Source organism: Colias eurytheme, chromosome 25 (assembly GCF_061535395.1).
Source record: "Colias eurytheme isolate Ceu_HAF_F1 chromosome 25, ilColEury1 Martin Lab GWU primary, whole genome shotgun sequence".
NCBI classification, from domain to species: domain Eukaryota; kingdom Metazoa; phylum Arthropoda; class Insecta; order Lepidoptera; family Pieridae; genus Colias; species Colias eurytheme.
In genome coordinates, this window is record NC_143004.1 from 6,654,136 (window position 1) to 6,667,831 (window position 13,696).

A 13,696-nucleotide genomic window follows, 5' to 3' on the forward strand; every position below is an offset into this window, starting at 1 on the left:
AATTCATTCTTACATATCAGTATCATGATAACAACAATGATATAAAGATAAGAGAAATCAACGATGAATATTCGTTAAGCATGTAACAGCATGTAACATAAACTGATAAGCATGAACTGACAGGCTGTTTTGCATGTATGTTCTGTAACAATGGTAATATAGGGTTGTGTAAACGAAGTTTTTTTAACACGTTTCGTTGGTCTAAAATAGGGCTTCCAGGCTCCAGCAAAGCTATTTTTTTCTTTATACTTTTGTATTAATTAATTTTATACTGACTGGGTCTCCTAATATTTATAAAATGTTTGCATAAAATGAAGATAATGTAACAAAATTGTTTATGTACGCTACTGTCATTAGACAGTAAGAGTGAGTTTGATAAAAAAATATAGAGCCACTTTTATTAAACTTCACCAATTAATATTCGCCTTAATATCGTCATAACTTCGCCTATTTGCTATTTAATTAAAGATATTCAATTACTCTTCTATTATTACTAAAAATTGATAATACGTAGTTACATAATGCAAGTAACATTTAGAGCAAGCAAAGCTCAATCGATTTGAAACCTGCATTGAAATCTAGATATTCATAATGGCTTAAGTAGGTTAGACGGATCTTCTTAAAGCTATACCTACGTATAATAATATTACATTATCTGTGGCTATACTTTTGTTGTAGTCGTAGAGCCGGTTTACATTTTTGTATAGGTATTTGTAACTCTATATTATTATAATCGACGAATAGTTACATATCTCTTTTGAGATAGGCCACTACATTTAATGCTGGCACATTAATTATTAATATAGATATCTTCTTAATATATATAAATCTCGTGTCACAATGTTTGTCCTCAATGGACTCCTAAACCACTTAATCGATTATAATAAAATTCGCACACCTTGTGCAGTTCGATCCAACTTGAGAGATAGGATAGTTTAAACATGTAGGTACCGCGGGCGAAGCCGGGGCGGACCACTAGTAAAAATATAAAATAGATTCGTTAAGACTTAACTGAGATGCCAAATGTGAATTTCCGAATTGGTAGATTTTAAGATGTCGTTGAACTTTTGTTTTTCTGCAACATGGAAATTTCCTCACAATGTTTTCTTTGACCGATTCGAATTATGTGAATTAGGTAGTGTGTGGATATAATCCATGTGTTTATATAATGATTAATGAGTGTGTGTGCGTATATAAATTGATAAATCAATAAAAAGACGTGTGGCACTCGTGGACTGCCGCGGTAAAGCTATTGCATAGCATGCTTTCAAGCCACACCTCCGTGCCCGTCGGAGTGGGGAGCGTGAGGATATTTCGTTACGGAATTTCTGGATTCGGTCCCCGCGCTCAAGGCCCGCGATAGAAGCTATGCAATACCTTAAAAAATCTGGTTTATAAGATTAAATATGAACATACATAGAGCAGACCGCAGTGTGCCTACAACTTTTTCATATTATATTTTATACTTATTTCATAATGATAATCTTTACCGTGCAAATTGATTACTATAAGACGCATTCTATGTACAAAGTAATATAGAAAATACACGTAAAGAGTGGTCTCATAATTCTACAAAAATAAATAAAAATATGTTCGACCGTCCCATGCTAATGCCGCTAGCTGATTAAAAATGTCCATTCGCATTTCTTAGAGGATGCATAAAGTGGCATGACTGGGCATATATTATGCATTACATAAAAATCTCCTCGCATTTTATAGAGGAAGTTATTTTTTATTGTCTGTCCTGCCAGCATTAAGCCGAGGCACGCACGTGAGAATATAAAACCTTTTTATGGAATCTGTGGACGGTATTTAAATTAAGAATTAGCAGTTCATTAACTGGCATTGCTTTTAATTTATGTTCTTAGCGGCTATTAATTATCATGTATGGGATTAGAATCTAGAAAATTTCTGACTAGGGTTTATTAGATACTCTTATGTGACATGATTGATGTACATAATTTGTTGGGACTTATAAGTAACTTTTTCTAAACAAAATATTACCTAAGTACTTAGTTTAGTTACTTACTACCAACTGTTCAAGAAGGATTAAAAAGTCTTTGTAATTAAAAACTAGTTTCAATGATGTGGTTACTACAAAGATGATAGCAGCAAATTTTTAAAGATGTTGTTTGACTTTCAATGGGCTTGAAAACCTTAGGAATCAAACAATGAAAATTAAAAATTTATGAATAGATTACGTTTTTTCTCGGTTTTAGTAGAGCAAAAAAATTGAATACAATGCCTATCTATATTATTAAATGTAAGTTCTACGTGTCTTCCCATATATTATTTTGTACATTGACATTGTCGACTTATTTTATTCTATTAGCATTTAGCAATTTATTTTATTGAGTGATTCTTTCGTTCTAACGAAATTATTAACAAGACCTATGGAATAACATTACTAATTAGATCACAAACATTCCAGGAGCTCTTCGTGCCAATCAACACAAAGGGCGAACTCTACGAAGTGTGTCCCGAGGAGCTGTCCCCAGCGGAGTGGGAGGATGCGACTGAAGCGCCCCCTCCAGAAGTGGCAGCTCGAGCGCATCGCCTGCCGCATCTCTTGAGTTTGTGGCGGCTGCCGGCGCGCGTGCGTCTGCTCGCGGGGACGGTTCCTATTGAAATGGCGCATGATGTCGGAGGTGAGTGGGCGGGTAGTTGCAGAAAGATGACTTACGTTTGACACTGAAATTGCTCTGGATATGATCGAATGGAAATCGTTTTAAAGGTTTCTTTTGTAATAATGTGTCATAAGGAAACTTATTTAAGTTTCCTTATGACACATTATTACAATTACACATTATTACATTTGTTAAGCTGCACCAAAACGATAAAAATGAATAGATAAATACTTATAGAGAAAATAAAATGATAATACACCTACTCTCTTTTTTAAACCCTCAAAAATTATAAAATCACTATAAATTCGTTAATAGGTATATCAAAATGTCATATAATAAATAATGCCTATGTCAATTTCAGATGATCTTCTGTTACGGGCAGCTGTCACCGAGCCAGTACTGGTTATGTGCACTCTACCCGAATACAGCTCCTTATCAACGAGTCCCGCCAAGCAGGTGGACCCTCGATACCACGCGAAGGAGACGCTGCAGCTCCTTCCACTGAACGGCAGCATCAAGGTCCGCCGCACTCAACTCGGCTTCGAAAGTGAGAAGAGAATGTTCCTCTCCGCGCGCCTCCAGAAAGCTCTAACCTTCTGTCAACTCAACGTTGACAACTGGATCAGGCAGATCTCATACGCTAACTCAACCGTCGTCAACAAAGCGAAGACGGCCGAGGATCTCATTAAGGAAGACCATGAACCGGTCAAATTTGAAAAGGAAAGGAAGTTCACTCTTCAAGGCTTGAAGATTGACACGTCGCGGCTCTTTGGGAAAAGTGAGAAAGTTCTAAGAGACATTCCGGATGAAACGGAAGGGTCAATTATATTTTTAAGTAAGAATGAACTCGAACATATGAATTATGACGTGTACAGCGATGACGAAGGAAAGGATGATAAGAATGATGAAAAAGGTGAACATGAGAACTTATCAAACGATAAGAGCAACGTTTTCAGAGAAGATTCGTCACAGAAAAAGGGCAAGTGGTTTAAAAATTTAAAGCTCACAAAGAACTCTGACAAATTGGACGATAAAATAACTGCTATTGAAAATTTAGAGAAATATAGAGACATCAAAGATCCATTCGACCCTCTAGGAGAAAAGCATAGTTCAATAGAAAGATACCAAGACATGGCTAAACTTATTGAAGATAGATTCGGTGTATTAAGGAAAAATGATGGCACCGCTGAAAAGAGTCATTCTTACAAGAGTTTGACGACTTCGTCATCTGATATGGGTACAAGTCAATGTAGTTCAAACCACAAGAAACCGATACTAACTAAATCCGTTTCAGTCCAAACCGGCATGCCTGATAGTCCTTGTAATGAAGAAGACAGCGGTATTGATATGAAACATGGTCGTAAAAATTTAAGTGTAGACCAAATAAATTATTGCGGATCCATGGAAAGCAGCTCTAGTTCTGGCAGGAAGTTGAAATCTCTCGACGAAAATATGCTTAAGAAATCATCGGCGACAAAATCATCAACACATCTAGAGAGACGGCAAAGAATACAACCTGACTTGATACCGGAGAAAGCTATGGTTAAATCAGAATCCTACAACCAAATACAAAGTTGTGAGGATATTGTGAAGTTTGGAGCTGGATCTATGTACAACGACAGCGACTTCGAAATAAATTATAAACAACATTCGTTTATCACTGAAAAATTGTGTTCAGAATTTCATGTCAAAACGAAGCGAGTTCTAAGCAAGTCCACTTCTAATTTGCTGCACCCGAAGAAAACCACAGATAAAAAAGAGGCCAGTAACAGTAACAGCATGCCTACTAAAACTGAACGTTCTGGTAGTAACGAGAGGATTGTCAACTTCAGGAAAAAGATCGATAAGCCAAGAGCGCCGACTCCCCGTTCAGAAATAGACGACGACCCACCCCCAGTAGACATATCAGAAGAAGAACCTCAAATTCAAAAGAAAGTAAGGCGTTCAATCTCTTCAATTCAAAAACGAAAATTACCTGTGATAGAAGACTTGCCGTACGGACAAGTAGCAGACGCAGTGCATGTTGAAGAGGAAATCATAGACTCTGATTCCAGTTGCGACAACATTTATGCGGAAATCTGTACTCCTCCGAACGGCAATAAAACCAGTGATGAAGACTACGACTCCAATGTAGATGTCTTAGCCAATGACCCTGTGATTTGTAACGTTAAAAAGGAAGTGATCACACGCAACGATGAAAGAGCTCGACTTATGGTAGATAATCTAGAAAATCCGTTTAGACACATTGAAGTTGTTGTTATTGAAAAGAACTCTGATTTCGATCTAGACAATTCCAGCCTCGCATCCAGTGATTTTGATGAGACGGGAAGCAAGAACGACGTATCTATAATAGATTCGTGGGAGCGGGATAAAGTGAAACAGGCAGAACCAAAACTTCACGCAATTAGATTAGAAATAACTAGCAATATGGACGATTATCCCGAGAGCCACAGTCAAAGTTTAGATAGAACAGAGATCCACTTAGGTAAAGATAATGTTGTTAGTTTTAGTAACAGTATCCATTTGAATGGTACATATCCCAACGAGGCCATTTATGATACTTTAAAATAGGTTTAATGTAAGTCACAATTAGTCATATATAGCAAATTGTGTCGCCTTCATAATTCGTCCATAGTTACGCTTATAATATTCTCTATCATACACATAACTATATAAAAACTCTCCAATGAAAATATATTCTTCTTTATATACATATAAAAATGAATCGCAAAATGTGTTGGTAAGCGCATAACTCGAGAACGGCTGAACCGATTTCGATAATTCTTTTTTTATTATATTCCTTGAAGTACGAGGATGGTTCTTATGTAGAGAAAACGTAAACATGTACCACGGGCGAAGCCGGGGCGGATCGCTAGTGTTATATAAATATAAATAAAATACATATTCTTATACATCATTTATTAGATAGAATATTATGTTTGCAGCTGTATTTACAATCATCAAATAGAAACAGTTATTGAACAAGCTTATGTATTTTAAATTAGACTAAGTTATAAGTACTTCTTGGCAATAGAATATTTACACATTGTAGCCTAGCAAGTGTCATATTACAAGATTTATTCGAAAGGCGACATGATGTAAGAAAATTAAGGTTGTATTCACTTTTATTGACACGAAGTGTCCGAGTTTAGCACTATCACGTTACTAATTTTAGAAGCACCTATCTGGACACACAAAAAGGGTTTTTTTTAAGTATGTTACTTTATGTACTTAATTGACTTTTTGACCACTCTGAAATTAACTTATTAAAGAAGACTGTATGGTTTATTAAAAAAAAATATTTTCATAAAATGGAATTTATTTCTTAAATTTCCCAACATATTAAATAAATAGGTTTACAGTTTACACATTATAAATAGTTTAATCATTATCAATTATTAAAATTCAGAGTAGTCAAAAAGTCAAGGACCTTGCAATTATATGAATCAAATGTTGCTAATGTAAAATATAACATTAAAAAATGTTAAAATATATATGTCATGACAATTATAACTATATACTTAATCCTATCTAGTCTATAAAGTATCTATTAAATTTAAGAATTATATTTTCTAATTTACATTGGCAACATGTTTTTTATCTCAGTTTTAATTACATATTAAAAAATATTTACACATTACTAATGAAGTATATTCTATCACATTATACATAGGTGCTACTTTAGGTGCTCAATTTTAATTATTTTATTTTTATATGCTTATTACTTCCTTGAATATTTACAGGATTTGTAGAATAAATAAATATTATGAATGTGCAATCGTTACGGGCTGAAATACTTTCTCTCAATTGATATTATTTAATGTGTTTTGGAAAATGATTGTATTTAAAACCTAAACTAAAATTTAAAAAAAAAGTAGCCTGTATTATTTTGTACTGAATTTAATCCGCCATTTTGTCATAAAGAAGCTCAACGTCTTGCTGTCTCGTTCTAAGTTACCTGATAATTACAGTGTTTAAGCGAGACGGCGAGAGTTCAGAGCTTCAACAGAATATGAATATTTTTAATATTGCCTGCAATGTTTTGTGTAATAAGCATATATTTAAGTTAAACATATCACATGACACTAATGTAAATTGTTTGTACTATATAGTTTATTATGTATCTAGATAAAATATTTTATAAGCCTGAAGCTCTCAAAATTTAATGTTTAAATTGTGAAAAACAAATAAACGCAACACCTACCAATTAAAATGACTTTTATTTTTGATCTGTTATATACCGTTTAATTAAGGATTTTTGAACTTAACTATGTCCTGTGACTATGTCCTTTTTAAGATGCAATAAAAGAGGTGAGTTTATTCTAGTTCACGAAGTGATAAGTGATTACCAGACCGTAAGTAGGTACTACATTTATATGATGTACTTAGCTTGATTTTTTAAGTGAACATTCATGGGGTATCAATAAAAAAAAAACAAATATTTCGACAAATATACTGTATTTAATCAAATAAATTACAATTAAAAATTAAAAATAAAACCAACATATAATTTCGCAGTGGGGCGGATTAAAATAATTTCATTGTACAATAAAATGAATTACTTATATCATCCATCGATACGCGTTGTGCGTTAGATTGGAAATAAAATTAAGGAATGGAGAATATTTCAAATGCTAAATTCTTAATATTAAACGTCAATTTACAATATACAAGAATATAGTACATTATATGCATTCTGAGATTAACTGCACTTATATAAAAAACCGATGCATTATATCTATGTAGACTTGCATATACTGTATGCACTAGGCTTAAGTCTAATTTGACAGGAGTAATATTTTTATTATCTGTGGCGAGAAAAGTTGTCTATAGTCTCGAGCAGAGGTCAAAGGAGGTCATGGAAAGTTTTTGAATGAAGTATGTAGATGCCACAGGTGGGTTTCTATTAAATTGGGATCACAGTTAGGCAAGTCTTATAGATTGTATGAGTTGGAAGACAGCGGAGCCACAGACAACGAAGATGAAGAGCGCTAAGAGCCAGGGCGAGACGGGGTATTGGTCTTCCTTTTCCTGTAACAAAAAAATAATTATTATAACAACTTAACAATAACATTCATAACGGGAAAAATTATGTCACCTAAAATACGGTATGAATACAATTTCAATTTAAGTGAGCAATTTTTTGAAAGGGCAGTTGGATACAGCCTTATGTGCTAAACAGAATCTATCAATCAATGATTCAACTACCTACTATGTAACGAAAAATAAAGGATTTACCTACCTAAATTACCTACTTAAATTTTATTTCTTACTGATATTTGTCTAGAAGGTATGATCATAATAGAAAAAATAATTTTGTACATTTATAAAACTAAGCCCTATCTCTCCACATAATATTATTATGTTATTATTAAAATAAAATAAATAATTATTATTATCTTTAATATTATTATTCAAAGTAATTAATTTAGCATGCTATGCTCATTTATTAATTATTATACATTTGTAAATTAAAATTATCAAAGTACACTCATTATATTTAATTGTATTATTTATGAATGTAAACGAAAGTACATCTTCTTAATACCAATTACTTAAATACTAAATAAATTATAAGTTCAAAAATATTGTTAGAGGCGAGGCAATCAAAGAAAAAAATGTATTGTAACATTTAAAATACTCAACTAACTCGAAGACTTTTTAAATAAATAAATCTATATTTTGCTTTGAATATTGTATTAAAATATGGTGATACAATAATATTAAGAGGAGGCTCCCAAACATAATTTCTGGCACTGAGAGACCGGTTAGACCGCTACTACGGTGCTAGACGCTAACACAGCCGTAATAAAGTTGAATATCGCGTGCGCTCTTTGATCGCGTTCGAGCTCGAAACTAAATCTCGTAAGTCTCAATTCTTATTTCGTTTACTAACTGACTTCATAACTAAAGTAATAATTGATCTAGAGAAAAAATATCTTGGGATTGGATAGTAAACTGTATTTTCTTACTGTTTACATTTATTTTAGACATAAAGTCCAAGTGAATCTTGAAAAATGTAATAATCCTTAAAAAAAGGTATAATTTTTGAATAAAAAATGAATAAGCGAAAATGTTACGTAACTGTCTTGTACATGGAAAGAAAAAGACCCAATAAATCATATACTAAAGTTTCATTTTGATTGTATGTGTGACTGTTTCAGAATATTAATGCAAATTCACATAAAATTTAGGGAGCCTCCTCTTAATAAACAGACATGTCCATTGTCCAACCAATAGAATATAGCATGCAAAAATGTTCATGAGGTTTTCCAAAATAAATCAATTTAATCATTTGGAGATAAATAATTGATTACGCAAATTCTCATAATCAGTAACATAAAAATCAATAACACACAATCTCTCTATATCTTTTCAATGCCACATGTGGCATTTTAAATACAAAAGATAATTCATAAATTTCATTTCATTTTCAAGGTGAAATACCTTATATGGAATAATTCTAAGAATTCAAAATTGCTTGTAAACACTTGAAATATATCCTAATAGAAATTTTTCAAATCGGACACGTAGTTCCTGAGATTAGCGTGTTCAAAAAAACAAACAAACTCTTCAGCTTTATAATATTAGTATAGATTTTACAAAGTATTAATAGAGACTTCTATTAGTATTTATTATTAAAGAATTGAAGACTTCTATTATTTATTTGTTTATGGAATACCTTAATAAAATAAATTAATCAAATAGCCTATTTCATATATCAATAGCTATTTATTGATATGAAATAAAAATCAGTATCATAAGTAAAAGATTTATAACTGTGACAAGTATAACTGAAAAACCTACACAAACAGAAAATGAAACATAAAAAGTATTTCTAATTACCATATCCAATTAATTTTAGATATGAATAATGAACTATGTTATAATTTAAAGCTTAGGTAGCTTTCCTAAAAAATTTTCTAACTAAATATTTAAAAAATTAAAGCGTCATAACAATTTCAAAGGATTTAGAATTTAAAACATATGTAATTGTAACATGTAAAACCCAATCACAAGTACCTAAGACTGCATTTATAATTAATAATTTTATAAGATTTGTCATTTTGACCTTTGATAACTTATGAAAACATGTATTGAACTATTTACTCTTGCATTTTAAATCCTAAAGATTCTTTACACATCTATACTAATATTATAAAGCTTAAGAGTTTGTTTGTTTGTTTTAATGCCCTAATCTCAGGAACTACTGTTCGATTAGAAAAATTCTTTTGGTGTTAGATAGCCCATTTATCGAGGTAGGTTATAGTTATTATCATGCTACGACCACAGGAGTGGAGCCACAGGGGTGAAACCGCGCGGAGCAGCTAGTATATTATTATTTAATTAGGTAACTGCTTAAATATTTTAAATGTCAATCATTCCGATTATGATTTTTTACTTATTTAAAATAATTTTTATGAACCTATTTATAATAATGCAAATTTGATTTTATGCAAAGTGCAACATCGTAGCATTTCACATTGGCTTAACTTAATAATTTCATTTTTTTAGCTATTTCTTACAGAAGATTTGGATACCTTGCATTTTCAACTAGTGGCCGCTGAGGGACCAAGGTATATACCCGATTCCAGAAGAGCTAGTAACATGTTATATTTTGACTATGCCTTATTAGATCTACTGTATTCAGTACTGTTAACTACAAGTGTAAACGATAAGACTTATAAACTAAATAAAATAAAGCATAATTAAAAAAGAAACTAACCTTTGTTGTTTTTGGTACATTCCCCCTCATTGTGATATTTTTGCTGGCGATCTCGTTAGCAATACGCATCCTCTGTTTTGGCGCCATTTTAAATGATTACCAGTTATATTTGTCCTGAAATTAGTCATTTTTCATTTAATAACATGATAAAACAAGAAAGATTAAAACTTAATAGTAACGCTAGCTGTTTTGCAATACTTTTACTTTCAGATGATGTTTTATTTTAGTTGTAAAACTTTCAATCTTAAGATGAGAGGAAATTAGAAAGTGTTTTAGTAAAAAATGGTAATGTGGTTGTAATATAAAAATAAATATGCTAAGTACACCATCAAACTTAGCATATTTAAATGTATATACATATTATTATAAATTAACCCATTGACCACCGTAAGGCCCGATCGGGGCGCGACACAATAGATTTTCTATTGTGTCTGTGATTCCGAGGACTGATGGATTAAAAGGAATCTACACATATATTAAATTATTTAATATACATAGATATACATATTATAATATGTTTGAGTACATGAAATGTGTATGAAACATGAATGAATATATTTTTAATAACGAAACTGAATGAGCTATGAATAACATATTGACAATGTAACAATTTTCTATTTTTACCATGTCAATATCAATAAAATGTTTAATTTCTATATGTGACGAACAACTCTCAAGTAAGCAGTGTTTTATAGTATAATAAGATCTGTTTTCCAAAGTTATTACGATTGAAATCCATAACAATACGTTGGAAATTTTGTGTACGTGTTACCGCAAGCATATTGAAACCAAAGGATATTCAAAACACTAGCCACGTTACACGTATAGCTATTTATCACTGCGTAGTTAATTAAATAACCTGATTTTATCGGATTTTCCACCAATTTTGTACTTAATCAGACAAATCACAATCATCTATTAGGTACAAGTTTCTAGAAAACAACGTACGTAAAATGTAATAACACCGCACAACCGTTACAAAAACAATTTATTACTATAACATGCATATAATTTACGTGAAAAAAAGGTATTTATACTCACAATGATTATAAAATTAAAGGCTTTACAGCCTAGCCGTGCACAAACTGTTGACACGTATGTAAAAGTGAAACTCGATTAGAATCCAGCAAAGCAAAACTAATTTCCTGAAATGTCAAAAGAACAACACGTCGCGTCTATACGTCATCTATGTTGATGTTTATGACAGGTGTTACCAGTAATTTTAACAATTGAAATAGGCAAACACGTATAATTTCATAATTAAATACATCATACTATTGATAATTGTCCGTATTTAAGCAAAAAGGAACCACCCAGCAAAAACGCACTTCTGAGATATCAAAGGATTTACAAAAACATTTGCAGCTCTGTTAGATGAAGTAAAATTAAAATTTATTTTATTTAAATTCATTGATAAATTACTTATTTAAGTATGTGTATATAAATTTGCTCTGAATATTCTTAAACTTTCTAGATAATTAAGAAAATGTGCATGTGGTTCCTTTTAACATTTATCAATTGATAGGTTTTCTCTTATACAAAAAGGAACCACATCCCAGGGATTTAATGATATAAATGAAACTATGTATTTATAATATCGTAATTAAAGCTTTAATTAATAAAATATATAAAATAATACTTATATAGGACGTTTATTCGACGTTATCATCAAATTGGATTTCGAAATCCACCGTGTCTAGTCCATCTATGTGGTCTTCTATTGCATCATCACTAATGAGACCGTTATAAAAACTGTGCATTTTGTGGAATGAGATGTAATATGGACTGAATATCGCTAGAAGGTGAAGAAAGCTTCTCCAGAGGCAGCGACGTATAAGGTTCTTCGTTATCTTCTGTAATAAAAAGAAAAAAGCTTTAAATCAAAATAATAAAGCCGCGTGGCTTTTATACGTAGGTAGGTATATGGCGACAGCAAAATATTATTAGTTCTTATAAAGCCGTGTCCCTACTAGACGACTAAGTATGTTTTATGTTCATGCGCCATGTACAAAAAACTGGCTAAGTGCGAGTCGGACTCGCGCAACGAAGAGTTCCATACCATTATCTATAAAAACGCCAAAAAAATCACGGCATGGGAGCTTCTTAAATATTTATTAAGCTATTGCATAGCTTCTATCGCGGGCCTTGAGCGCGGGGACCGAATCGAGAAATTCCGTTACGAAAAAACCTCACGCTCTCCACTCCGATGGGCTCGGAGGTGTGGCTTGAAGGCATGCTATGCAATAGCTTTACCGTGGCAGTCCCCGAGTGCCACACGTCTTTTTTTATTCTGTTTTTTAGTATTTGTTGTTACAGCGGCATCAGAAATACATCATATGAAATTTCGACTATCTAACTATCACGGTTCATGAGACAGAAGGCTAGGGCCTTGTTCCGGTCAAAACAGTAGCCGCGCGAGTTTTAAAATCAAACAAATAATTATATACGCTGAATGATGTGGCTGAATGTACTGTACTGAATCTGAATCTAAACGTATTTTACCAAAATAGTAGGTAGGTACCTAGATAAAACAGGGTTTAGACTTTAGTAGTTTCATCTCACAATGACAGATGAATCGTAACAAAATGATCTCTTAATTCGACTCGCCGCGCCTTCGTTAACAACGAAATTGTCGTTAAAATACGTAAATCCACAGAGGATTCCTCTTGTACTTATTAATGAACTATCTTCTTAAAATCACACCACAATCGGGAATGAATCAAAAGTGGATAAAGCGTACCTGCATCTCAGATTCAATAAGTACTTAAATGCATTAAATAAAACTTAAAACTACTTACCCGTTGTATCTTCATTATTATCTTCGGTGTTCGTCTCCAATGCTTTTCTTACCAATTGCTTGCTTATTTATTTATTACTTAACATTTTCAAATTTAATTTTAAAGGTAATTAACAAAAACAATAGAACTTACTTCGCGGAGGAAAAAAACACCGTCACGTATTCGAACTACTTCGCTGAATGTCACCTATATTGACAGATGTACGACGTTTTACTTAAAAAATTGGAGTTGTGCACTTAAGTAATGAAATACGTCGTTTAAAGATGAGGAGCATTGTAACAAGTCAAGGCATTTGGTTCCATATAGTGATGATGGGTTTCAGAATGTTTTAAAATATTTATTTATGCATAATAGAACCGAATGCTTGTGGTTTTATTTTGCAATAAAAAATTACAATTAAATTATGTATTTATTTTACGCATAACCATACCACAGAAACCTGGTTCCATTTTGTGTATTAAAAATAATTGTTATTAATAGAAATATGTGTAATGTATAATGGTACCAAGTAGGTGTGGATCTGTTTTGTATAAAATGACATGATA

The 13,696-nt window shown here is 32.2% G+C and overlaps 2 protein-coding genes across 2 annotated transcripts in view; one reads left to right on the top strand and one right to left on the bottom strand.

Moving 5' to 3' along the window:
* The window catches only part of LOC149897717 (uncharacterized), an 87,234-nt gene extending 81,915 nt beyond the window's left edge, over positions 1–5,319 (top strand). The window contains exons 5-6 of the mRNA XM_090116152.1: positions 2,432–2,648; positions 2,989–5,319. Of these exons, the coding sequence (XP_089972278.1) occupies positions 2,432–2,648; positions 2,989–5,198 (2,427 nt within the window). The 3' untranslated portion in view covers positions 5,199–5,319. The remainder of the gene's footprint in view (positions 1–2,431; positions 2,649–2,988) is intronic.
* Positions 5,320–7,068: 1,749 nt separating this feature from the next.
* LOC149897719 (stress-associated endoplasmic reticulum protein 2) lies at positions 7,069–11,529 on the bottom strand. Its single transcript, XM_090116155.1, has 3 exons — positions 11,395–11,529; positions 10,354–10,467; positions 7,069–7,658 (listed from the first exon to the last, which is right to left on the bottom strand). Exons 2-3 carry the CDS (start codon positions 10,438–10,440, stop codon positions 7,551–7,553), a joined length of 195 nt encoding a protein of 64 aa, XP_089972281.1. The 5' UTR covers positions 10,441–10,467; positions 11,395–11,529; the 3' UTR covers positions 7,069–7,550.
* Positions 11,530–13,696: the final 2,167 nt, after the last annotated feature.